Source organism: Ranitomeya imitator, chromosome 1 (assembly GCF_032444005.1).
Source record: "Ranitomeya imitator isolate aRanImi1 chromosome 1, aRanImi1.pri, whole genome shotgun sequence".
Classification (NCBI taxonomy): domain Eukaryota; kingdom Metazoa; phylum Chordata; class Amphibia; order Anura; family Dendrobatidae; genus Ranitomeya; species Ranitomeya imitator.
In genome coordinates, this window is record NC_091282.1 from 51,086,776 (window position 1) to 51,113,960 (window position 27,185).

General features: G+C 41.3%; 1 protein-coding gene across 3 annotated transcripts in view; it reads right to left on the bottom strand.

The window, feature by feature from the left end:
* Positions 1-26,629, bottom strand: part of LOC138661603 (acyl-coenzyme A amino acid N-acyltransferase 1-like) — a 40,143-nt gene extending 13,514 nt beyond the window's left edge. The window contains exons 1-3 of one of the 3 annotated variants that reach the window (XM_069746426.1): positions 26,472-26,628; positions 25,449-25,498; positions 15,424-15,901 (exon numbers count right to left, since the gene is read on the bottom strand). In XM_069746426.1, the coding sequence (XP_069602527.1) occupies positions 15,424-15,883 (460 nt within the window). In that variant the 5' untranslated portion in view covers positions 15,884-15,901; positions 25,449-25,498; positions 26,472-26,628. Of the gene's footprint in view, positions 1-15,423; positions 15,902-25,448; positions 25,499-26,471 lie in introns of all 3 variants that reach the window. The other 2 variants (XM_069746440.1, XM_069746433.1) reach the window with 2 other exon arrangements.
* Positions 26,630-27,185: the final 556 nt, after the last annotated feature.

Below are 27,185 nucleotides of genomic sequence, written 5' to 3' on the forward strand. Positions count from 1 at the left end.
AGTATCTACATATCAAGAGGCTATGCCACCAGTGTACGTTCAACAGGGTCTGTGTTCCCATGCAATCTCGAGAACTGGTGTACGGCTGCCTCCCATTTTTTCCTGGCCAACTGGAGCAAGCCGTATTCACTTAACCCCTTATTAACCGCCAATATGTCTTTTAACTGACCTGAGATATAAGAATAGCCTCCCCATACAGGTGACAATCCAGCAGCTGCCTTCTGTATTCTATAGCAGACAACTTCTTGCATCAGCCACGATCAGTGTTGGCACCGTCCATATCTGTTTAACCCCTTAGATGCTGCTGTCAATAGTGACTACATCATATAAATGGTTAACAGAGTGTGGGGGGTTTCTCTTTTTCCCAATTGGTGCCCTCAGATCATGATTGTGTGGTCTGCCAGCTGTAGTAATCTGTTCAGAAGTTAGCGGCATTTAGGTGGCAAAAATACACATTTTCATTCCTATCATGCCACTTTGCATTAATTCCTGAAAATCACCTGAAGGGTTAATAAACTACCTGACTGCAGTTTTCAATATGTCAGGGGTTGCTGTTTTTAAAATGGTATCACTTTGGGGGTTTCCCAATATATGGGACTCTTAAAAGTCACTTCAAACCTGGATAGGTCCCTAAAAAAATACATTTTGTAAATTTCCTTGAAAAAGTGAAAAATTACTGCTACATTTCGAAACCTTCTAAAATGCTAACAAATTAAAAGAACATTTTACAAATGATGCTGATGTAAAGCAGGCATGTGGGAATTGTTATTTATTAATGTTTTACCGTAGCATGACTATCTGGATTAAAGGGATATTCAAAGTTTGAAAATTGCTAATTTTTTTTTACATTTTTCTTAAATTTCTGATATTTTTTTTATAAATAAACACAAAACATATCGACCTAAATTTATCATTCTCATATAGCATAATGTGTCACGAAAAAACAATCTCAAAATCACTGGGATTTGTTGAAGCGTTCCAGAGATATTGCCACATAAAGTGACACTGGTCAGATTTTAAAAATTTTGGCTCCGTCACTTTAAATGGAATCTATCAGGTCATTTGTATGCAATTTTCTAATACTTGTGAACATATAACCCAGACCCATTTCCCTCCTCTAGGGATGGGTAACACTCTAATAAACATATAAACATACTGATCAGCGATCACGTTATTAAACTGCGCTGAATCAAAGAAGTGTTATTTCTTTTTAGTTAAAAAGTTATAACTTTATTGACATATACACAAACACAATACATATAACTAAAATAGTGCCTCTAAACCACAAAAATACAATAATAACAGGAAGCGCTAGCAACTACACAAATCCAGGAAACTTTCAATCTTTACAAGTAGCATCTAAATAGTGTTAATTCATTAATTGGGGCAAAAAATTGAAATCCAAAAGTGGAAGACAATATTATGTCAATTATAGCATGCTGATAAAACACCTCAGTGTATGCAGGTGCCTCACAACTAGACAGATTGATCTAGTACCAATATTCATCCTATCTGTCTGTACACATGACAATACATATCACAGTGTAAGGCTACTTTCACACTAGCGTTTTCTGCAATCCGTCACAATGCGTTGTTTTGCAGAAAAAACGCATCCTGCAAAAGTGCTTGCAGGATGCGTTTTTTCCCCATAGACTTGTATTGACGACGCATTTGCGACGGATCGCCACACGTCGCATCCGTCGAGCAACGGATGCGTCGTGCTTTGGCGGACCGTCGGGAGCAAAAAACGCTACATGTAACGTTTTTTGCTCCTGACGGACCGCTTTTTCCGACCGCGCATGCGCGGCCGGAACTCCGCCCCCACCTCCCCGCACCTTACAATTAGGCAGCGGATGCGCCGGAGAAATGCATCCGCTGCCTCCGTTGTGCAAAGCGTTAAACGCTAGCGTCGGAATCTCTCCCCGACGCATTGCGACGGGGAGATTCCGACGCTAGTGTGAAAGAAGCCTAAGTCTTCCATAAAACACGAATTTGACATTGTCGGGCTTGAAGTTGCACTCAAAGCACTTGATTTTTTTGTGTTGATTACTGCCAGAATTTTTATTGAAAGTTATAAAATAAAAAAAATATCAAAGTGCCGGTACCTATAAATTATCTATGGAATATAGCAAAGACAGCACAACATGTGCAGGTTAACAATAATAATACCACCTCCATCCTAACAATCCTAGGAGCCTTTCTCCAAGAAAACCCATCACTAATAATTAATGATGAATATACTGTATCTGTCTGATAATAATAAATATGTACAAACCTAAATCTGTATCAAAATATGCAGGTTTAGTGGTGACAATGCACCAACCTTTCAAAAGCTCATACAATGTAGGTATTTCCCCAAAACATACCATAACAATGCAACCCTATGAATAGCATTGTCTATAACAGCGTAGTTAATAATGGTGATTGCCCAACACACATAGAATTAGGCTACGAAAACTTATAAACATGTCTTACCTAGATGCGTGGTGCTCCCTGTGTGTGGCCGCGTGGCACGCTACACCTTCCCAAACCCCGACGCGCATTTCACGACAGCTTCCTCCTGGGGGCGTGTCCAAAGTTAGGGATCATAGAGTTTTTAAAGCCCCATAAACCAATCAGATTGTATAGGGGAGGGATTGTTAATACGTTATTTCGACCCGCCCATTGGCCTACGTAGCACCGCTGGAAACTGACAATGCGTAGCAATATGTGAACATAAACTTCTCACCATGGAGGAGAACTGCCTTTCATTGTTACTGGCGTGCAAACTCAAAGGCACACCTGCTGCTAACCTTAATTTGAACCGCTTCACAAATCTTGACACAATATGTAAATTATCTTTATCCATAGTGTGACACTAAATTTCCATTGTATAAAATAACTATAATTTCATGTATCTATCTCGCCAATCACAACCATAGGTGCATAGATATACATTCCATGCCGGTTCGGATCATAAGCCCTAGCACGGCGGCATCCAACACCAGATAAGTCCTAAATTCTTTTCGTATATATATATCTATTGCCTCCAACAGCACCACAGATCTCAACATCAAACTGACCTTCATCGCGGTACCCTGTAATTGCAGGTACGTGCCCTGCCCAAAAACAAAGACATTATGCGATAGTACAAATTCCAACAGTTCCAACAACAGCCAACCGGTTTCTTATCCAGATTGCTCGATTTCAAATACCACGCCACAGTCTTAATTCCATCCACATGCCTAATTGAAGTGTAGAGTGCTTCTACATCTGCGGTGACCATAATGCTGTTAGGACCTAACTGAAGATTGTCTAACCTCTGCAAAGCAGCAGGAGTGTCCTTTATAAATGATGGCAACTGACTTACCAAAGGCTTTAGATAAAAATCCAGGACTTGTGTCACTACCTCACACAAACCACCATTGCCTGATCGCTGATCAGTATGTTTACAGTATATAGTTTTCTAATACTGTAGCATCCGGAAATAGGTCTTGGGCAGCCCTTTCAAGATATGTAATTTTTATTCCTGTACGTGGCCCAATTGTGTTGCTGTAAGCCCGGGACAAATGTATTGTCTCGCGATCCATCCACTTAAATAAGTCCTATATAGTGTACTAGCTGAAGAGCCCGGCGTTGCCTGGGCATAGTAAATATCTGTGGTTAGTTATAGCACGTCACTTCTCTTATTTTCCCATCACGCCTCTCATTTTCCCCCTCACATCTCTCATTTTCCCCCTCACATCTCTCATTTTCTCCCTCACACCTCTCATTTTCTCCCTCACTCCTCTCATTCCCGCCTAACATTTGTCATTTCGACCTCACATCTGTCATTTTCCGATCACTACACTATTTTCCCTCACTCCTCTCATTTTGCACTCACACCTTTTCATTTTCACCTCACACCTCTCATTTTCACCTCAGTATATACATGTTTGTCATCTCCCTTATATATAGTATACACCTGTATGTCATCTCCTGTATATAGTATATACCTGTATATCATCTCCCCTGTATATAGTATATACCTGCTGTGTGTCATCTCCCCTGTATATAGTATATACCTGTATGTCATCTCCTCCTATATATAGTATATACCTGTATGTCATCTCCTCCTATATATAGTATATACCTGTATGTCATCTCCTCCTATATATAGTATATACCTGTATGTCATCTCCTTCTATATATAGTATATACCTGTATGTCATCTCCTCCTGTATATAGTATATACCTGTGTGTCATCTCCCCTGTATATAGTATATATCTGTGTGTCATCTCCTCCTGTATATAGTATATACCTGTATGTCATCTTCTATATATAGCATATACCTGTATGTCATCTCCTCCTGTATATAGTATATACCTGTAGGTAATCTGCTCCTGTATATAGTATATACCTGTATGTCATCTCCTCCTGTATATAGTATATACCTGTATGTCATCTCCTCCTGTATATAGTATGTACCTGTATGTCATCTCCTCCTTTATATAGTATATACCTGTGTGTCATCTCTCCTGTATATAGTATATATCTGTGTGTCATCTCCCCTGTATATAGTATATACCTGTGTGATCGCCTGTATTAGACCTCGTTAACACATTATTTGCTCAGTATTTTTACCTCAGTATTTGTAAGATAAATTGGCAGCCTGATAAATCCCCAGCCAACAGGAAGCCCTCCCCCTGGCAGTATATATTAGCTCACATATACACATAATAGACAGGTCATGTGACTGACAGCTGCCGTATTTCCTATATGGTACATTTGTTGCTTTTGTAGTTTCTCTGCTTATTAATCAGATTTTTATTTTTGAAGGCTAATACCAGACTTGTGTGTGTTTTAGGGCGAGTTTCGTTTGTCAAGTTGTGTGTGTTGAGTTGTGTGTGGCGACATGCATGTAGCGACTTTTGTGAGATGAGTTTTGTGTGGCAACATGCGTGTAGCAACTTTTTGTGTGTCGAGTTGCATGTGGCAGGTTAGTGTAGCAAGTTGTGTGCAGCAAGTTTTGCGCATGGCGAGTTTTGTGCGTGGTGAGTTTTATGTCAGGTGCCTTTTGAGTATGTGCAAGTTTTGTGTGAGGCAACTTTAGCATGTGTTGCAAATTTTGTGCATGTGGCAATTTTTCCGCATGTGCAAGTTTTGCGTGTGGCGAGTTTTCCATGAGGTGAGTTTTGCACTTGTGGCGAGTTTTGCGTGAGCCTATTTTTTGCATGTGGCGAGTTTTGCGCGTGGTGAGTTTTGAGCGGCGACTTTTGTGTTTCGACTTTTATGTGGCGAGGTTGGTGTATGTGTGGTGAAATGTGTGCTGAGGGTGGTATATGTGTTCAAGCACGTGGTAGTGTGTGGCGCATTTTGTGTGTGTGTTCATATCCCCGTGTGTGGTGAGTATCTCATGTCGGGGCCCCACCTTAGCAACTGTACGGTATATACTCTTTGGTGCCATCGCTCTCATTCTTTAAGTCCCCCTTGTTCACATCTGCCAGCTGTCAATTTGCCTCCAACACTTTTCCTTTCACTTTTCCCCATTATGTAGATAGGGGAAAAATAGTTTGGTGAATTGGAAAGCGCGGAGTTAAAATTTCGCCTCACAATATTGTTGTGAATTCTGTGGCTGAATTCACTCCTGTGGTCACAAGTGGTATTGCAGCCTCTGGGCTTCCTCCCTCAGGTGTTTTGGTGAGCTCGTTGGCTGCCTTGCTATTTAACTCCACCTGAGTCTGTCTTCCTTGCTCCTTGTCAATGTTCCAGTGTTGGATCTGAGCTACTGCATCTTTCCTGTGGCCTGCTGCTCTGCTAGATAAGTGTTACTTTGTTTTTGTTTCCGTTTTTTCTGTCCAGCTGTGCTATTCTCTTTTGCTGGAAGCTCTGAGACGCAAAGGGTGCACCGCCGTGCCGTTAGTTCGGCACGGTGGGTCTTTTTGCCCCCCTTTGCGTGGTTCTGCTTTAGGGTTTTTTGTAGACTGCATAGTTCTCTTTGCTATCCTCGCTCTGTCTAGAATATCGGGCCTCACTTTGCTGAATCTATTTCATTCCTACGTTTTGTCTTTTCATCTTGCTAACAGTCATTATATGTGGGGGGCTGCCTATTCCTTTGGGGTATTTCTCTGAGGCAAGTCAGGCTTGTATTTCTATCTTCAGGCTAGTCAGCTCCTCAGGCAGTGCCGAGTTGCATAGGTAGTGTTAGGCGCAATCCACTGCTGCTTTTAGTTGTGTGAGGATAGGTTCAGGTATTGCAGTCTGCAGAGATTCCACGTCTCAGAGCTTGTTCTATTGTTTTTGGGTTATTGCCATATCACTGTATGTGCGCTGATTACTGCACACTGTGTTGCCTGATAGCACAGCATAACACAATATAGCCTATGACGCTCTCGGGGTCCAGACATGTGACTGTGCAAAATTTTGTGGCTGTAGCTGCGACGCCTCCAACACTTTTCCTTTCACTTTTTCCCCATCATGTAGATAGGGGCAAAATTGTTTGGTGAATTGGAAAGCGCGGGGTTAATATTTCACCTCACAACATAGCCTATGACGCTCTCGGGGTCCAGACATGTGACTGTGCAAAATTTTGTGGCTGTAGCTGCGACGCCTCCAACACTTTTCCTTTCACTTTTTCCCCATTATGTAGATAGGGGCAAAATTGTTTGGTGAATTGGAACGCGCGGGGTTAAAATTTCACCTCACAACGTAGCCTATGACGCTCTCAGGGTCCAGACATGTGACTGTGCAAAATTTTGTTGCTGTAGCTGCGACGCTTCCAACACTTTTCATTTCACTTTTTTCCCCATTATGTAGATAGGGGCAAAATTGTTTGGTGAATTGGAATGCGCGGGGTTAAAATTTCGCCTCACAATATAGCCTATGACGCTCTCGGGGTCCAGACGTGTGACTGTGCAAAATTTTGTGGCTGTAGCTGCGACGGTGCAGATGCCAATCCCGGACATACACACACACATACACACACACACACACATTCAGCTTTATATAGTAGATGTTATATTGTACACTGGTTACTAGTACATCATTTATATGATAGGTCATAGACAGCAGAATTACACTGTGGCCAGGAGTGAATCAGTAGTACCCCTCCATCAAAGTCAACATAGTTATTATGTGTGAGAATACTCCCTGAAGAGTCCAAACAACAAACAAAATGGAGTAAGCACAAAATCTCACTGATCATTATAAAAATACTTGAATTTATTAAACATATACAAAGAAACACACAAAAATTACACCATATCCGCACAATGCAGTGTGCACAGGAGATAAAACAAGGAATAGACTAGTGATGTGACAGGGAATTCATGGGAAAAATGTATATTAAACCATGGCGCATGATATCATATTCATACCGATTTAGCACAAATCAAAGGGCCCAATGTATAACACAGTCCATAGCCAAAATATATGGATGCAAGTACCGCTGTAAACGGCTATGGAGTGCATCGGTGTAAAAGTTAATGCTTACCCATGGTACAAAGTCAATCCCACAGACTCCCTGGCGCCCCTGACGCGCGTTTCGCGGTCCAGCTTTTTCAAAGGGGAGACACTCGTGAACTAGTTACTCAGGTTTTTATAAGGGGAGACCGGAAATGTCTGAAGACAATTGGCGCACGCATACCGGACTACATTACCCAAAGTTCCAGTGGCCGTCATGGAGGAAGTGCGCATGTGGGCGGAAATCCCGCCCGTGACGTCATAATGACATGCGCACTCCGCCTAGATAGATAACCACCGAGACAAAGGGAATACCGCAGCCACAGTGCGCGTGCGCTCCAGCAGACATCATTTTATTGAAGACCAAACCTAAAGCGGCCATGATTTTGGGGATAACACATGAGGAAAAGAGTCACATTGTTACGCTCACGGAGGTGAATGTGCGAGAGTGAAGACACTGTGTGAATGAAGACAGAATGCAAACAATCACGTGAAAATACAGACATAAGAGCATTATTGTAAAAAACCCCACTTCTGAGGAGCACAGTATATAATATTGACTAAAGTGCGAAACATAGTGCCATTAACCCGAAAGGTTAGAAAAGTGCACAGTATGCAAAAAATAGGAATAAATATACATTCAAATTCCACCTATTACAGGTAAATGGTTGCTACACACAAGTCCCATACGTTATAAAACGAGGGGAAATAATCATGAAAATAGTGTACATATACAGTGTACATAGATAAAGCATACATCATAAGGAGAATAATAATAAAAAAGATACAGCAAAACAATTATGACAGATGCCAATGAGACTCCATTCAAAATATTTCATCCCACACTGCTGGAAATATCCCCAGATGGTCATATAGAGAACGTCTTGACACAGATCCGGTGTTCCCGCATACATATAATACACTAAAAGACAAAAACATAATTTAAAATAGTATAAAAACAAATGGTGGATACAACGCCAGGAAATATGCGGAGAGAACATATTACTAAGAAAAAAACCCACCCCAAAAGAAGGGGGGTTATAAGTACAAATGGTGGAACAGGGATATATAATATCATAAAAAACGAGAAGAGAGAAGTCACAAAAAAGGAGAGAAACTTAAATTTTCGTTCAACCCCCTTGGGGTCAGAGTGTCAAGGGTGACAATCCACCTACACTCCCGCTGTGCCAGGAGCTGATTAAGATTGCCACCCCTGACACCCCCATGGATTTTTTCGATCCCCCTAACCATAAGAAGACTGGGGTCGGATCCATGGTGCTCACGAAAATGCCTCGGCAAAGTTTTCAAAGAGGTGATGTCCGTTGCATCCTTTGCGGCCTTGATGTCCCTCACGTGTTCACGTGTCCTAACTTTAAGCTCCCTTGATGTAAGTCCAATATATATACGTGGACAGGGGCATGTGGCATAATAAACCACATGTGTGGTATTGCAAGAGATGAAATCTCTAATTTTATATTCTCTCTTGCCGTCTGAAGATGCAAACATTTTGCATCTAAGAATGTTAGGACACGCGACACATGAGCCGCACGGGAAACATCCATGTTTGGGGCCGCTGACACCAAAAAAGGTTTTTTGCTTAGCCACATAGTGGCTGCTAACCAAAGTGTCCCTTAGATTTTTACTTCGACGTTGTGTCATTCGTGGTGATGCAGGTAGTATTGTTGCCAACGTCGGGTCAGTACGTAGTACAGGCCAATGTTTAGATAGGACACCATGGATTCGATCCCAGTGACAATTGGATGTCGAAATGAAACGAATCAAGCGGGAGTGTAGGTGGATTGTCACCCTTGACACTCTGACCCCAAGGGGGTTGAACGAAAATTTAAGTTTCTCTCCTTTTTTGTGACTTCTCTCTTCTCGTTTTTTATGATATTATATATCCCTGTTCCACCATTTGTACTTATAACCCCCCTTCTTTTGGGGTGGGTTTTTTTCTTAGTAATATGTTCTCTCCGCATATTTCCTGGCGTTGTATCCACCATTTGTTTTTATACTATTTTAAATTATGTTTTTGTCTTTTAGTGTATTATATGTATGCGGGAACACCGGATCTGTGTCAAGACGTTCTCTATATGACCATCTGGGGATATTTCCAGCAGTGTGGGATGAAATATTTTGAATGGAGTCTCATTGGCATCTGTCATAATTGTTTTGCTGTATCTTTTTTATTATTATTCTCCTTATGATGTATGCTTTATCTATGTACACTGTATATGTACACTATTTTCATGATTATTTCCCCTCGTTTTATAACGTATGGGACTTGTGTGTAGCAACCATTTACCTGTAATAGGTGGAATTTGAATGTATATTTATTCCTATTTTTTGCATACTGTGCACTTTTCTAACCTTTCGGGTTAATGGCACTATGTTTCGCACTTTAGTCAATATTATATACTGTGCTCCTCAGAAGTGGGGTTTTTTACAATAATGCTCTTATGTCTGTATTTTCACGTGATTGTTTGCATTCTGTCTTCATTCACACAGTGTCTTCACTCTCGCACATTCACCTCCGTGAGCGTAACAATGTGACTCTTTTCCTCATGTGTTATCCCCAAAATCATGGCCGCTTTAGGTTTGGTCTTCAATAAAATGATGTCTGCTGGAGCGCACGCGCACTGTGGCTGCGGTATTCCCTTTGTCTCGGTGGTTATCTATCTAGGCGGAGTGCGCATGTCATTATGACGTCACGGGCGGGATTTCCGCCCACATGCGCACTTCCTCCATGACGGCCACTGGAACTTTGGGTAATGTAGTCCGGTATGCGTGCGCCAATTGTCTTCAGACATTTCCGGTCTCCCCTTATAAAAACCTGAGTAACTAGTTCACGAGTGTCTCCCCTTTGAAAAAGCTGGACCGCGAAACGCGCGTCAGGGGCGCCAGGGAGTCTGTGGGATTGACTTTGTACCATGGGTAAGCATTAACTTTTACACCGATGCACTCCATAGCCGTTTACAGCGGTACTTGCATCCATATATTTTGGCTATGGACTGTGTTATACATTGGGCCCTTTGATTTGTGCTAAATCGGTATGAATATGATATCATGCGCCATGGTTTAATATACATTTTTCCCATGAATTCCCTGTCACATCACTAGTCTATTCCTTGTTTTATCTCCTGTGCACACTGCATTGTGCGGATATGGTGTAATTTTTGTGTGTTTCTTTGTATATGTTTAATAAATTCAAGTATTTTTATAATGATCAGTGAGATTTTGTGCTTACTCCATTTTGTTTGTTGTTTGGACTCTTCAGGGAGTATTCTCACACATAATAACTATGTTGACTTTGATGGAGGGGTACTACTGATTCACTCCTGGCCACAGTGTAATTCTGCTGTCTATGACCTATCATATAAATGCTTGCTTTCTGTGTCTTTCACAGCATCTAGTCAAAAGCAGATGGATTTTCGTACTCGAGACAAGACCTGGCTGTCTCGCTTACAGGATATATTCAAGGATGATTCTGGTGGTGTTTTAACTTCAAATGGTGGTGACTCCAGGGAGCGGATTACGAGACTTAAATTTTTATTACAAAAACGTACTAAATTGTGGTGGAACAGGGCTTCCCTGGGACAGTACCTGGCCCGTGGTTTAATACCTAGGGGGTTAAGGGTTCAGATATTCCCATCGTTTCCGGTGGAAGATGAACAATTTAAGAAGGAATGGGAAGGTGTGGCTTCTGGGTGTTCCCGTGGTTTCATGGAGCTTCTTGTTAAGCTTGATGAGAGCAAGCTGAAGGATATTGAAAAAGAAATTGATGATATCCAGATACTCATTAAGGAGGAATTAACCCCGGAGGCTTTGGACAAATTAAATGGTGATTTAGATAAGGAATTTTTAAAATGGGAGCAGGAGATTGTTGCCTTAAAAACTAAAAAATTGCAGAGAGATAATACAGATTACAAAGAGGACAGAGTATATCGATGGAGGAATAACAAATCTAAAATACGTCCCCCTTCTCAATTGAGATCTGGTTCCATCTCCTCATTTACCTCCGTTGAGGATTCAAGTGTAGCCTCGGACCAGTCAAGAAATGCAGGGGGTGAGAGGACTAAACGGTTCTTACCGTCAAGGAAAACAAAAGGACAATTTAATAAAAGAAAACCTACATCACCTCCAGCCTATGACCGCAAGGCCAAAAGCTCAAATCTTGAGGTAATTAATTTGTCCTCACACATCCTTTCTGAAACTCAGTCAGAGCTTTTAAAATTAGGTTTAAATTTTGTACCGAGTAATAATTTTGATTTTTTTCACAGCTCTGAAGGATACACATTTATTTTGTCGCAAACTTGTTCTCAAGAAGCTACATGGCCATGGGGGCACTCATTTGAGCGCATCCAATGATGTGGAGCTGGAGGCATTGACTACCCTGGAGGATCTGTTAAGGGAACAGCAACCCGATTTTATAGGTAATTTCCCCAGATCCTTCATCCCCAGATCACGCACATTCCCCCCCTTGTCCTTATGTCCACAAGTTGAAATATTCTGCAGATTGGTATCTGAAGATTTAAAGAAGATACCTAATAGGATGCATAAAGACAATCTTACGCATGCACAAAGAACTGCATTAAAAGAGCTACAATCATTGGACTCAGTAGTCATTAAACCGGCGGACAAGGGGGGGAATGTGGTGATCTGGCCTGTTGACAAATATGAAAAGGAGGCGTTGCGACAATTGAGGAATAGGGAAACATATCAAGTGTTACACCAGAACCCTACACCTCTTTTCTTTAACAAACTTGAACATATTTTGTCCTGTGCCAGGGAGTCGGGGATTGTCCCGGGGAAGATTTTGGATGGATTGTTACCTGTATGTCCAAAAGTGGCCACTCTGTACCTTTTGCCTAAAGTGCACAAGGATGTTGTTAATCCCCCAGGTCGACCGATTGTCTCTGGCATAGGAGGGTTGAGTGATAATGTTTGTAAATTCATTGATCATTACTTGAAACCACTAGTTGAAACGCTCCCCTCCTATGTCAGGGACACAACGGATATGCTGACCAAGGTTGACGGACTGTCTCTGGAGGATGGCATGCTGCTAGCAACAATTGATATTGAATCATTATACACCTCAATTAGACATGCAGATGGTCTTAGGGCGGCCCGCTTTTTTCTGGAGACAACCAACTGGGATGGCCATTTGATTGACTTAATTTTGGATTTATTGGAGTTTGTGTTGACCCACAATTATTTTGTTTTTAAGGATCGTTTTTATTTACAGATACAAGGTACTGCCATGGGGGCGGCGTGTGCCCCGTCATATGCTAACCTTTTCCTTGGATTTTGGGAAAGGTGGCTTTTCCATGGTGACGGGGCGCACGTGGCTGACCCAGTGGTAGGATGGTTCAGGTACATCGATGATGTTCTGCTAATTTGGAACGGAGATGACACTAACTTAATCAAATTTATGCAACAACTTAATGTTAATCCCTTTAATTTGAAATTTACTTATAATTGGAACCGTAGGAAAATTGATTTCTTGGATATTAGTCTGTGTGTTGGAGAGGATGGGGCTATTGAAACGGACCTTTTTCGTAAAGATACATCAGTGAATTCGTTGCTTCATGCCTCTTCTGCACACAGCTATTCCACAATTAAGGCCATCCCAGTTGGCCAGTTTCTTAGGGGTAGGCGGGTTTGCTCTACTGACATGCGCTTTGAGAGACAGTCCGTTACCTTGAGTGATCGTTTTCGTGAAAGGGGATATAGCCATCGGTCCATTAAGGCTGGGTACAGGAGGGCCAAAAACACGAGAAGAGAGGACTTACTCGTTCAGCCCAAACAGAAAAAGCGGATGGATGAGACAATGATTCGTTTCATTTCGACATCCAATTGTCACTGGGATCGAATCCATGGTGTCCTATCTAAACATTGGCCTGTACTACGTACTGACCCGACGTTGGCAACAATACTACCTGCATCACCACGAATGACACAACGTCGAAGTAAAAATCTAAGGGACACTTTGGTTAGCAGCCACTATGTGGCTAAGCAAAAAACCTTTTTTGGTGTCAGCGGCCCCAAACATGGATGTTTCCCGTGCGGCTCATGTGTCGCGTGTCCTAACATTCTTAGATGCAAAATGTTTGCATCTTCAGACGGCAAGAGAGAATATAAAATTAGAGATTTCATCTCTTGCAATACCACACATGTGGTTTATTATGCCACATGCCCCTGTCCACGTATATATATTGGACTTACATCAAGGGAGCTTAAAGTTAGGACACGTGAACACGTGAGGGACATCAAGGCCGCAAAGGATGCAACGGACATCACCTCTTTGAAAACTTTGCCGAGGCATTTTCGTGAGCACCATGGATCCGACCCCAGTCTTCTTATGGTTAGGGGGATCGAAAAAATCCATGGGGGTGTCAGGGGTGGCAATCTTAATCAGCTCCTGGCACAGCGGGAGTGTAGGTGGATTGTCACCCTTGACACTCTGACCCCAAGGGGGTTGAACGAAAATTTAAGTTTCTCTCCTTTTTTGTGACTTCTCTCTTCTCGTTTTTTATGATATTATATATCCCTGTTCCACCATTTGTACTTATAACCCCCCTTCTTTTGGGGTGGGTTTTTTTCTTAGTAATATGTTCTCTCCGCATATTTCCTGGCGTTGTATCCACCATTTGTTTTTATACTATTTTAAATTATGTTTTTGTCTTTTAGTGTATTATATGTATGCGGGAACACCGGATCTGTGTCAAGACGTTCTCTATATGACCATCTGGGGATATTTCCAGCAGTGTGGGATGAAATATTTTGAATGGAGTCTCATTGGCATCTGTCATAATTGTTTTGCTGTATCTTTTTTATTATTATTCTCCTTATGATGTATGCTTTATCTATGTACACTGTATATGTACACTATTTTCATGATTATTTCCCCTCGTTTTATAACGTATGGGACTTGTGTGTAGCAACCATTTACCTGTAATAGGTGGAATTTGAATGTATATTTATTCCTATTTTTTGCATACTGTGCACTTTTCTAACCTTTCGGGTTAATGGCACTATGTTTCGCACTTTAGTCAATATTATATACTGTGCTCCTCAGAAGTGGGGTTTTTTACAATAATGCTCTTATGTCTGTATTTTCACGTGATTGTTTGCATTCTGTCTTCATTCACACAGTGTCTTCACTCTCGCACATTCACCTCCGTGAGCGTAACAATGTGACTCTTTTCCTCATGTGTTATCCCCAAAATCATGGCCGCTTTAGGTTTGGTCTTCAATAAAATGATGTCTGCTGGAGCGCACGCGCACTGTGGCTGCGGTATTCCCTTTGTCTCGGTGGTTATCTATCTAGGCGGAGTGCGCATGTCATTATGACGTCACGGGCGGGATTTCCGCCCACATGCGCACTTCCTCCATGACGGCCACTGGAACTTTGGGTAATGTAGTCCGGTATGCGTGCGCCAATTGTCTTCAGACATTTCCGGTCTCCCCTTATAAAAACCTGAGTAACTAGTTCACGAGTGTCTCCCCTTTGAAAAAGCTGGACCGCGAAACGCGCGTCAGGGGCGCCAGGGAGTCAGTGGGATTGACTTTGTACCATGGGTAAGCATTAACTTTTACACCGATGCACTCCATAGCCGTTTACAGCGGTACTTGCATCCATATATTTTGGCTATGGACTGTGTTATACATTGGGCCCTTTGATTTGTGCTAAATCGGTATGAATATGATATCATGCGCCATGGTTTAATATACATTTTTCCCATGAATTCCCTGTCACATCACTAGTCTATTCCTTGTTTTATCTCCTGTGCACACTGCATTGTGCGGATATGGTGTAATTTTTGTGTGTTTCTTTGTATATGTTTAATAAATTCAAGTATTTTTATAATGATCAGTGAGATTTTGTGCTTACTCCATTTTGTTTGTTGTTTTTACTAGTACATCATGTAGTAATCATGCATCTCCTTTCTAAGAATTATTTATATACTGACTGGTATGTGTATTTGCACATTATTACCTACCAGGTGGCAGAAAAAGTGCTCCTCGTATCCGTCCTTCTCGTATTGATATTCTCTGGACTCCGGGAGCGGCGTACCATCTTTCAATGACCTTGGTGGCAGCAGAACAATCATCAGAAACATTCAACTCCAACGAGGAATATAGGTCGATATGAACCAAGTAAGGACTTCCCACAACATCACGTTTGTTCAGTTTTTTAAATGGGATTTTTGGTTTAAGAGCCCAGAATAAGCCCATAGGACACACTCCATGGAAGTCTCCACCAGTGGCCGGAGTTTTCTCCAAATCCACCTTCCCTTCCATGTCTGTCCTGTAGAAAGCCCTGGAATGAAATATTAGCCCTTTCTCATCCTTCAGCCATGCTGCTAGAGTGATTACCTGGTCGGGAGGAAGGCCCCAAGCTTGGATCTTGACTGGTTCATCCACCAATGAGATCTCAGGAGAGACTGTTAAGCCAACCATATCTGAAGATCAAGGAGTCTAGAATGGGAGACAAGTATCAAGAAGACACAATTAAAATTACAGACTTTAAGAAAAGAATTTATTCTCATCGAGTTTTCACATGCGACACTTCATACTGTCAATCAGAATTTTACTTTGTACTGATGAGGAGCAAGAAAAGACTAGTGGCGTTCTCCCCTAATAAAAGTACCGATGGCCATTCAATCTTTTCACTGGCACCCAATGTATTATGTTTATTAGGGTGTCTCAAACCAAAGGGAAACTTAGGGGGAGGGATCCTTTGTGTGCAATTTAGGAGAAAACAATAAAAAGGGTTGTTGACGTGGAATAAAAAAAACTGTTGTAACAATAAAGTTGTCACGAGAAGACTGCACCATGTACAGGAGTCCTCTAAGATTTACGCCTGCACCACGGGGTGGCAGCAGCATTAGGTGTCCCAGAAGCTGCATAACCTGCCATACTATACATACTGTACATAATAGGAACCTTAACAACAGAGCAACCCTATTATCAACCCACAACATGTCACACTACATAGCAATGATGCCATGTGCTTCTACAGCAGCCAGAAAAATAATCTTTTCAAAGGGCTGTATGACTGTATCAAAGCTGGCTGTTGGGTTAGAGTTGGCCTCCAATGTGAGTCCTCTGATCTGAAGATATTGGCGTAAGTCCTGGGTCCCCGTAGCTCCATTTCCTGCACAAGAAATAGCTGTTTGTGTCAGTACGTGATCAGTGTTATATGTGAAAGAGGCCGACTAGCTGCTCATTTTAGTACCTTAGCCAGTCCTTTTCTATAGCTATACATCATTTATGATAGCTACCCTTTGTGGTGGTTGCAGACAGACAATTTTAAATGAAGCAGGGCCAGGAGAAGCACACCACTAACCCATTCACCACCCTAATCTTTATCCTATCAAGCTATAATATACTGTACACTTAAGGTACCGTCACATTAAGTGACGCTGCAGCGATATAGGCAACGATGCCGATCGCTGTAGCGTCGCTGTGTGGTCGCTGGAGAGCTGTCACACAGACCGCTCTCCAGCGACCAACGATGCCGAAGTCCCCTGGTAACCAGGGTAAACATCGGGTTACTAAGCGCAGGGCCGCGCTTAGTAACCCGATGTTTACCCTGGTTACCATTGTAAATGTAAAAAAACCAAACACTACATACTTACATTCCGGTGTCTGTCCCCCGGCTTCAGCTTCCCTGCACTGTGAGCGCCGGCCGGCCGTAAAGCAGAGCAGTGATGTCACCGCTGTGCTTTACGGCCGTCCGGCACTGACAGTGCAGAGAAGCAGAATGCCGGGGGACGCGACAGACACCGGAATGTAAGTATGTAGTGTTTGGTTTTTTTTACATTTACACTGGTAACCAGGATAAACATCGGGTTACTAAGCGCGGCCCTGCGCTTAGTAACCCGATGTTTACCCTGGTTACCAGTGAAGATATCGCTGAATTGGCGTCACACATGCCGATTCAGCGATGTCTGCTGGAGATCCAGTGACAAAATAAAGTTCTGGCCTTTCTGCTCCGACCAACGATGTCACAGCAGGATCCAGATCGCTGCTGCGTGTCAAACACAATGATATCGCTAGCCAGGACGCTGCAACGTCACGGATCGCTAGCGATATCGTTGTTAAGTTGTTCAGTGTGAAGGTACCTTAAGGAATGCTATACCATCCTAGGCCACCATCAATAATGGATATCAATATTATCACCAGCAGTGAGACTATGGAACTCTCTGTTGCATGATGTTGTAATGAGTGATTCATTACCAAAATTTAAGAGGGGGCTAGATGCCTTTCTTGAAAAATATAATGTTACAGGTTATATATACTAGATTCATTGATAGGGTGTTGATCCAGGGAACTAGTCTGATTGTCGTATGTGGAGTCGGGAAGGAATTTTTTCCCCCAATGTGGAGTTAACTCTTTGCCACATGGTTTTTTTTTTTTTGCCTTCCTCTGGATCAACATGTTAGGGTATGTTAGGTTAGGCTATGGGTTGAACTAAATGGACTTAAAGTCTTCCTTCAACCTTAATAACTATGTTACTAAAGATAGCAATATACACGGGTTAAGACCTTTGGCGCTATTCGCCTTAGTGCTGCGATTTCCATTAATATCAGAAGCTACAAGGCTGTTCCATCGCTCAACAAATCCCAATGAGTTTTAATAGGGGCCTATGTCATGGTCAGGACTAAGAGCTTTTTGATCAAAATACGTAGGACCAGCGTCTCTCTGTTTTCTCTTTCATTATGCTTTTAGCATCTCTTTGGTTTTAATGTTTGTCTAATAAATGTGACGTTTTCTCTTACCCAGTTTTTGCAGTTGCTGGATCTCCTTCCATACTTTTTTACACAATTCCTATGGCATCTACTAAGGTTTTGAAGGAAATACAGTAATAGTGCCGAATGTAGTGTTAGCTGCTCAATGTGAAGCTGTGAAGAAGTCTCTTAATAGAGATCCGGACACAGACATGAGCTGCATTTTCATGATGTATTCACGATTCCTCGGTCATAATGGGTGCAATATTACTGGCACGGTAAGATAGGATTGCACTGTTTCTTGCATCTTGCATGAGGAACTTGAAGATATTGTCCAGTTATGGTGCCGTGTCCTTGCCAGATGGAGACTTGTGAAGTGAGCTGGCAAACAACTGATGACTTTGATTGACTGTTATGCATGTGATATCCTAATAAATGCTTATTGAGGGATGGGAGAATTATACAAAGACGTCTTCATGGGATGAGTCATATGATCTATGTCGCCACTTGAGGCTGAAGATCCTTTACAGCCTTGGGATCTTTTTCAGATGAAAAAACTTGCCTCTGTTTGTCTTGTATGATAAGTGAGTATTAAAAATGTGCATATCTGTTTATGGGTTATCTGGACTCTGCAGATAGTCAGGTAATGTAACAGCTGAGCTCTAAAAGTTGCCTATAGACTAGATTCAACCTGGAAATTAAAAAAGGTTTCTACTGCCTTTCCTTTTAAAAGAAAGCTATACTAATGCCTTACTTCTGTCACTGTAAAGCCCCTCACATACCTTTTTTGAGCCTTTATGTGCCATTCTCCGCTCCCCAGGCACTCTCTCCATTTACACTTTTGGCCTGGGACAGCTCATAGAATCTCATGGTTTTCAATATCATCTCTATGCTGATGACACACAGATCTACATCTCTGGACCAGATATCACCACCCTACTAACTAGAATCCCTCAATGTCTATCCACTATTTCATCCTTCTTCTCCGCTAGATTTCTAAAACTTAACATGGACAAAACAGAATTCATCGTCTTTCCCCCATCTCACGTGACCCCCCAACGAACCTATCCATTACAGTAAACGGCTGCCCACTCTCCCCAGTCCCACAAGCTCACTGTCTCGAGGTAATCCTTGACACTGATCTCTCCTTCAAACCACATAGCCAAGCCCTTTCCACTTCCTGCCGCCTTCAATTCAAAAATATTTCACGGATCCGTACATTCCTAAACCAAGAATCTGCAAAAACCCTAGTCCATGCCCTCATCATCTCCTGCCTCGACTACTGTAACCTCCTGCTCTGTGGCCTCCCTTCTAACACTCTCACACCCCTCCAATCTATTCTAAACTCAGCTGCCTGACTAATCCACCTGTCCCCCCGCTATTCCCCGGCCTCTCCCATCTGTCAATCCCTTCACTGGCTCCCCATTACCCAGAGACTCCAGTACAAAAGCGTAACCATGACATACAAAGCCATCCACAACCTGTCTCCTCCATACATCTGTGACCTCGTCTCCCGGTACTTTCCTGCACGCAACCTCCGATCCTCACAAGATCTCCTTCTCTACTCCCCTCTTATCTCCTCTTCCCACAATCGCATGCAAGATTTCTCTCCCGCATCACCCCTAGTCTGGAACTCTCTACCGCAACATATCAGACTCTCACCTACCATCGAAACCTTCAAAAAGACTCTGAAGACCTACCTCTTCCGGCAAGCCTACAACCTGCAGTAACCACCGATCGACCAAACCACTGCACAACCAGCTCTATCCTCACCTACTGTATCCTCACCCATCCCTTGTAGATTGTGAGCCTTCACGGGCAGGGTCCTCTCTCCTCCTGTACCAGTTGTGACTTGTATTGTTAAAGATTATTGTACTTGTTTTTATTATGTATACCCCTCCTCACATGTAAAGTGCCATGGAATAAATGGCGCTATAATAATAAATAATAATAATAACTTGTTTTCTTTGCATTCACAGGTCTGCGACTAAAAAGCTGTTTGATTATTTTCATCTAATTTCCATGTATTTTGGTGTGCTGAAAACGGAAAAAATATTGAAAAAAATCCTGGACATCAGGATTTGCCACAAAATGCAAAATTCTCTTCAAATTTAGTATATTTTTCTCAATTTTTGGTATTTTTTTTATCTTAGGGTTTTGAAAGTCAAATTTACTATTAATTAATTCACATCAATGCATTGAAGATATACAATGCCAAAAAATATAACTTTCAAAGAAAAGAACTTTCCGAGTGAGCTAATGAAACCAGCATCAAGATGTTGCAAGCTGAACGAGCAGGCTCTGACATGCTCGGGCTTGATTCAATTGTTTCATCTTGGTTCTCGCCTGTTCACACTTTTTCATCTCAGTCCGTGTTAGCTTGTCATATTCAACCGTGTTTCCCAAAATTAGCATTATGGCTCAGCGGATCAAGCTGATCAAGAGTTTATCAATACCATGATGCATCCTCAAAAAGAAGGGTGGTTTGCATTTAAAGAGGTCATAGAGAAATTTTTAGGCAATAGCAAAGACCCTGACTAGAAAAAAATCGTCGGACGAATGCTGAAAGCATTTCAAGCTTTAGGTTGCCTGATGAGTTTGAAGGTGCATTTCCTTCATTCCCACCTTGACAACTTTCCTGAAAATTTTTAAGCTGTGAGTGAAGAGCAAGGTGAACGATTCCACCAGGACATTAAAGAGATGGAAAGAAGATACCAGGGAAGATGTAGCATTACAATGATGGCAGACTACTGTTGGACGCTTCAGAGAGATATTCCAGATGCTCCTCACAAGCGTAAACGTACCAAGAGAAGCCTCACAGGGAAGAAGAATCGATTTTAGTGTGTGTTAGTGAGATCATTGCAGTTAAAAAATGATTTTCATGAAACATTTGTAATAAAAAATTAATTTTATGAGTCTTTTTTCATTTATTTTGAGGTATTATCTTATTTAACATAGTTACTTAAATTGTCAGAAAAAGTGATGTCCTATGACAAAACGGAGGTCATTTTCGGATTCAGCGCACTTAAAAACATAAAGATTACGTGGAATAACCAAAACAGCTCTTGAAAAAAAATTTTTTTGCAGACCTGTGTTTTTTAAGGTCTGTAAGTACTGTTTTTTTTTATTTTGATCATTTTTCTTTGTCAGAAAAAAAATACAAAATTCATTGCTTGGAAATTCGGAGACATGTCAGAAATTTATAGAATAAAAGAACAATTTACATTTTACTCAAAAATCTAATCTATAAAGCTGAATGTGTGTGTGTATGTGTGTATGTCCGGGAATGGCATCTGCACCGTCGTAGCTACAGCTACAAAATTTTGCACAGTCACACGTCTGGACCCCGAGAGCGTCATAGGCTATGTTGTGAGGTGAAATTTTAACTCCGAATGTTCCAATTCACCAAACAATTTTGCTCCTATCTACATAATGGGGAAAAAGTGAAAGGAAAAGTGTTGGAGGCAAATTGACAGCTGCCAGACAAGGGGGACTTAAAGAGTGAGAGCGATGGCGCCAAAGAGTATATACCGTACAGTTGCTAAGGTGGGGCCCCGACATGGGATACTCACCACACACGGGGATATGAACACACACACAAAATGCGCCACACACTACCACGTGCTTGAACACATATACCACCCTCAGCACACATTTCACCACACATACACCAACCCCGTCACATAAAAGTCGAAACACAAAAGTCGCCGCTCAAAACTCGCCACGCGCAAAACTCGCCACATGCAAAACTAGGCTCACGCAAAACTTGCCACACGTGCAAAACTAACCTCATGGAAAAGTCACCACATGTAAAACTTGCACACGCGGAAAAATTGCCACATGCACAAAAGTTGCAACACATGCAAAAGTTGCCTCACACAAAACTTGCATTTACTCAAAACGCACCACACATAAAACTCGCCACGTGCAAAACTCTCCATGCGCAAAACTTGCTGCACACAACTTGCTGCACTAACCTGTCACATGCAACTCGACACACAAAAAGCCGCTACATGCATGTCGCCACATGCAACTCAACACACACAACTTGACACATGAAACTCGCCCTAAAACACACACAAGTCTGGTATTATCCTTCAAAAATAAAAATCTGATTAAGGGTATGTGCACACGTTCAGTATTTTTCGTGGTTTTTTCGTGTTTTTTCCGCTATAAAATCGCGATAAAAACGTGAAAAAAACGCTAACATATGGTTCCCAATCGTTTGTATGGATTCCGCAAAAATTGTGCAAATGTAGCGTTTTTTTCCACGAAAAAAACGAATCGCGGAAAAAAAAGCAACATGTTCATTAATTTTGCGGAATCGCTGATTTCCCGCATCCATAGACTTGCATTGAAACGCTAGAAATCCGCAAACATATAAAAATTTGCGGATTTCTAGCGTTTTTTTCCGGTAAAACTACAGGAAGTGACAACAGAATGTCCATCCCATTCCTATCCCATCATGCCATTCATGCGCATTCCATAATCCAGGAAGAGGAAACTCCCACACCATTCCCGTCTTCCTGTGTTATGGCTGCCGACATGGAGGGGTATGATCGCATGAGCCTGGATGTGCTGCAGATGATAAGTGTGGTAAGTGTGTGTGTGTGTGTATGTATATGTGTATATATGTGTATATATGTGTGTGTCTGTGTATATATGTGTGTGCGTGTCTCCGTATATTTGATATGATCATTCGCAGTGTTTGGCCTTGTCATCTTCGGACATTCCATATTTCTTATCTGGGACGTGCTTCAATCAAAATTTGCTCCATCTATGTATATTTCTTACATGTCTTTATGCATATTTTGTTTTTAATATTAGGCATAGGTGTGTTCTTTATGTAATTTTTACATGTAACTATGATACACAAATACACACATACACAATGGTACTAATATAGATTAATCAGTTTGGTATATTTTCACATATATGTAAAAAAAAATTTCGGGATTGATATATATGTAGGTACTTTTTATTGAATATTAGTGTGCAATATTGGCACATTTGCACTTTCAACTATTAATATTGTTTTATTTTTCATGTCTATACTTATACATATAATTATTATATCTACTGATGGATCTAGCATTTTATGAGTATTGTTTTGTATGTTATTATTGACAGCACTTTTTCATTGATAGTTTTGTCTGTCATATGCAGCAAATACTATATTATAATGTATCACAATGCCTATATGTATATATTGCTGTATTTTAATTTGCATCTGTACATACTTTACACTTGATAGCATTTTGTTTATGCACTGTTCACTTTAGGTTGTTTATGTGACCCTCAGCATCTGTATGTATATACATTTGTATGTAAAATCTACATCAGCACCTCTCTTGCACTTTTCGTTGTTCCTGAAACTCCCTATGTAGGCGGTTCATATTCCTCTAGGTCCCAGCTGCATTTATTCCCTGCAGTGAGCGCTCGTAGATACTTCCGGTATCAGGGAGTGGACAGGCTTCATGTGACGCTGACCGGCAGTGACGTCCGAGCCGGCGTGTTGAAACTAGCGCCATTACAAACCGCTGCCACCACTGTATACATCCACTATATAAACTCCTTCATGGCCACGGTTAGCTGTGACTATCCCCCTGGACGAAGCATTACGCGAAACGCGCGTCGGGGTCCTTCTACTGACCTGCATTCTTAGGTAAATACACCCATGCCTTCCCTTATGCTTGGCACTTTAGCACTATATGCACTTTTTAGCTGTTGCACATTGCGCTGACTGTTCCATTATAGGATTACAAGGGTCCTATTAAAGCACTTTAGGCAGTTTTTTGCCATATACTTTATTATTATACAGGCCCCTTCCTTTACTTTTTGTTATAGCTGAGGCATATTGTTGCTTATAACATGCTCTAGGCACATTATTAATCTATGGCCCCCATGTCTTAGATATTATGGCGCTCTTTGTTTATTATACATTCCCTTATTTGTCCACTGTGACATACTATATGTTAATATAAATTGGATGTATATTCTAGTATGCACTATTTATGTGCTTTAGTTCATTAGCTGCTGTTTTTTATATAGGTTGGGCTCTGTATGTTATACCACTTTACAGACATATTGATGAGCTGGTTTAAGCATTTTTTTTTTGATCATTTGATCATTTACAGGCTTGTTTATGGTGTATTTCCCTTATGCAGACAGTATATTCTGTCATTTGTATCTCCACTGATTGCTACTGGACTTGTTAAAAGATTTTATATTTATCTGTGATTAATAAAATATTACTGTTTTTATTGGTAAAAAGCTTCAGTTTCTCTTCTTTGATGTATTGTGCACATATGGAAGTGCCTTTTATTTAGGCCTTTATTGGGGTATATATACAGGAGGAGATGACACACAGGTATATGCTATATATAGGAGGAGATGACACACACACATATATACTATATACAGGCGAGATGACACACAGGTATATACTATATACAGGAGGAGATGACATACAGGTATATACTATATACAGGAGGAGATGACACACTGGTATATACTATATACAGGGGAGATTACATACAGGTACATATATATACAGGGGAGATGACACACAGGTATATACTATATACAGGGGAGATGACACACAGGTATATACTATATACAGGAGGAGATGACACACAGGTATATACTATATACAGGAGGAGATGACACATGTATATACTATATACAGGAGGAGATGACATACAGGTATATACTATATAAAATAGGAGATGACACATAGGTATATAGAGGAGGATATGACATAGAGCAGGTATATACTATATACAGGGGAGATGAAATACAGGTATATACTTTATACAGGAGATGACATACAGGTATATACTTTATATAGGACAAGATGACATACAGGTATATACTATATACCGGAGGAGATGACACATAGGTATATACAATATACAGGAGGAGATGACATACAGCAGGTATATACTATTTACAGGGTGGATGACATACAGGTATATACTATATACAGGAGATGACAAACATGTATATACTGAGGGGAAAATGAGAGGTGTGAGGTGAAAATGAAAAGGTGTGAGTGCAAAATGAGAGGAGTGAGGGAAAATAGTGGAGTGATCGGAAAATGACAGATGTGAGGTCGAAATGACAAGTGTTAGGGGGGAATGAGAGGAGTGAGGGGGAAAATAAGAGGAGTGAGGGGGAAAATGAGAGGTGTAAGGGAGAAAATGAGAGATGTGAGGGGGAAAATGAGAGATGTGAGGGGGAAAATGAGAGGCGTGATAGGAAAATAAGAAAAGTGAGGTGCTATAACTAACCACAGATATTTACTATGTCCAGGCAACGCCGGGCTCTTCAGCTAGTATACCTATAAAGAGAAAAATCAGACAAACTGAACATTTTGCAGTGGTCTGTTAATTTTTGCCAGAGCTGTATATATCTGGACAAATATCTGGGCACAGTGTAAAAATGGTCTGCATCTTTTCTCTACAATCTCTTAGTTCATGGGCATCCCCAATGAATCATTCTCCTGTGTCCACAAACAATAAAACAAAGGCCAGCAATTGGGCACCCACTGTATAATGGGACCCTCAGGAGTGGACACAGGGTGGGATGTCATTATTGCGCAGCAACAATAACATTTAGTTTTCCATAACAGCAATCCTATATCACAGCGCGGTCCGATTCCTATACACAGCAGCCGCTCAGATACAGATCATAATGATCGTTCTGAGGAAAGCCTGGGACTTACAGTCACACATGTTGCAGATGGAAGCATGAGGGCAGCATAGCCCAGTGGAATGAGATGGGGTAGAGGGGATGTGAGCCCATATAATTATAAGGCACAAAACGTTCTGCGACCGCTGTGAGCTGGGAGAGACCATCACACAGCTGTATAGTCAGTTCCCGCCACTACTTTTACCGATAAGTCCTCAGCCCCATAGAAAAAAAAAGTCCTGGATAACCCCTTTAACTCTTAACTATAACTTCAATGCAGAACATGCATACGGCACTGTGCAGATAGGAATCATTTCTATTATCTACTATATCATGCTTATGTGCATTATCTGCAATGGCAGACGTTAATATAATGCAAACTGGAGAGGCAGCGAACAGCTCTGATATAATTGAAAGCCACCTACATAACAATATTGGGGCACGATGCAGCGGCGTCTAAGATTAAGCTGTTGTGAATAGAGCTAACTCTGATCACAGCAATCACTCTCAGTTGCAAGCTGTATAACACTAAGCTGTATGGAGTGCGCTCAACACCAGTGGGACAGTCTCAATTTAGGGGAGCTGTCTTTGTTGCCCAGGGCTGTATCACGACTTTTACTCACTGTGCGGTGTATCGTCTCCTGCCGTGCAGTGAAGTCTGCGATGTCTGGTCTGCTGCCTTATAGAGAAGTTTGTGATGTCTTGTCACCTGTCAGATTGATCTGTTACTGATAAATAGGTTCTCCTCAGAGGGAGGACCCGGCTTCTCTGTGCTCTGTACACATGTACTTGCATTCATTTAGTTAACTCATTATTCTCTTTTCTTGAAGTCTGGTCTTCCTGGGATTCAAACACCCAACCTGCACCATTAGAGGAAGCAGCAAGACTTAATAAGAGCCACAGGCTGCAATGACAAGTATAGGACAGTTTTCTGTACTTGAATGTGCAGTTTATAGTCCCATCTTCTACAGGCAGATTCTACTGATACACACAGCTACACCTCCATATACCAAATACATTTCTATGTACAGTAGCTTTACAGTGAAATGAAAGTCAAAGTTTTTTTTCTTCCTATAAAATTGCTAAAAAAAAATAATGAAAAATAATTACAAGAATTTCATTTTTAATGCCTTTTTAAAAATATAATTAAACATATTAATCAAATTATCAGCAAATAACCGACATATTCCTGTAATCGTAACAACCTGTACAATACAACGGACAGTGATTATTTACAGTTATTAGGGAATGATATCAAAGATGGCATGATTGATTTTTCTCTTCATTAAACTCATAAAAAATGTAAACATATAACACTGAGGCTTCATCATATACAG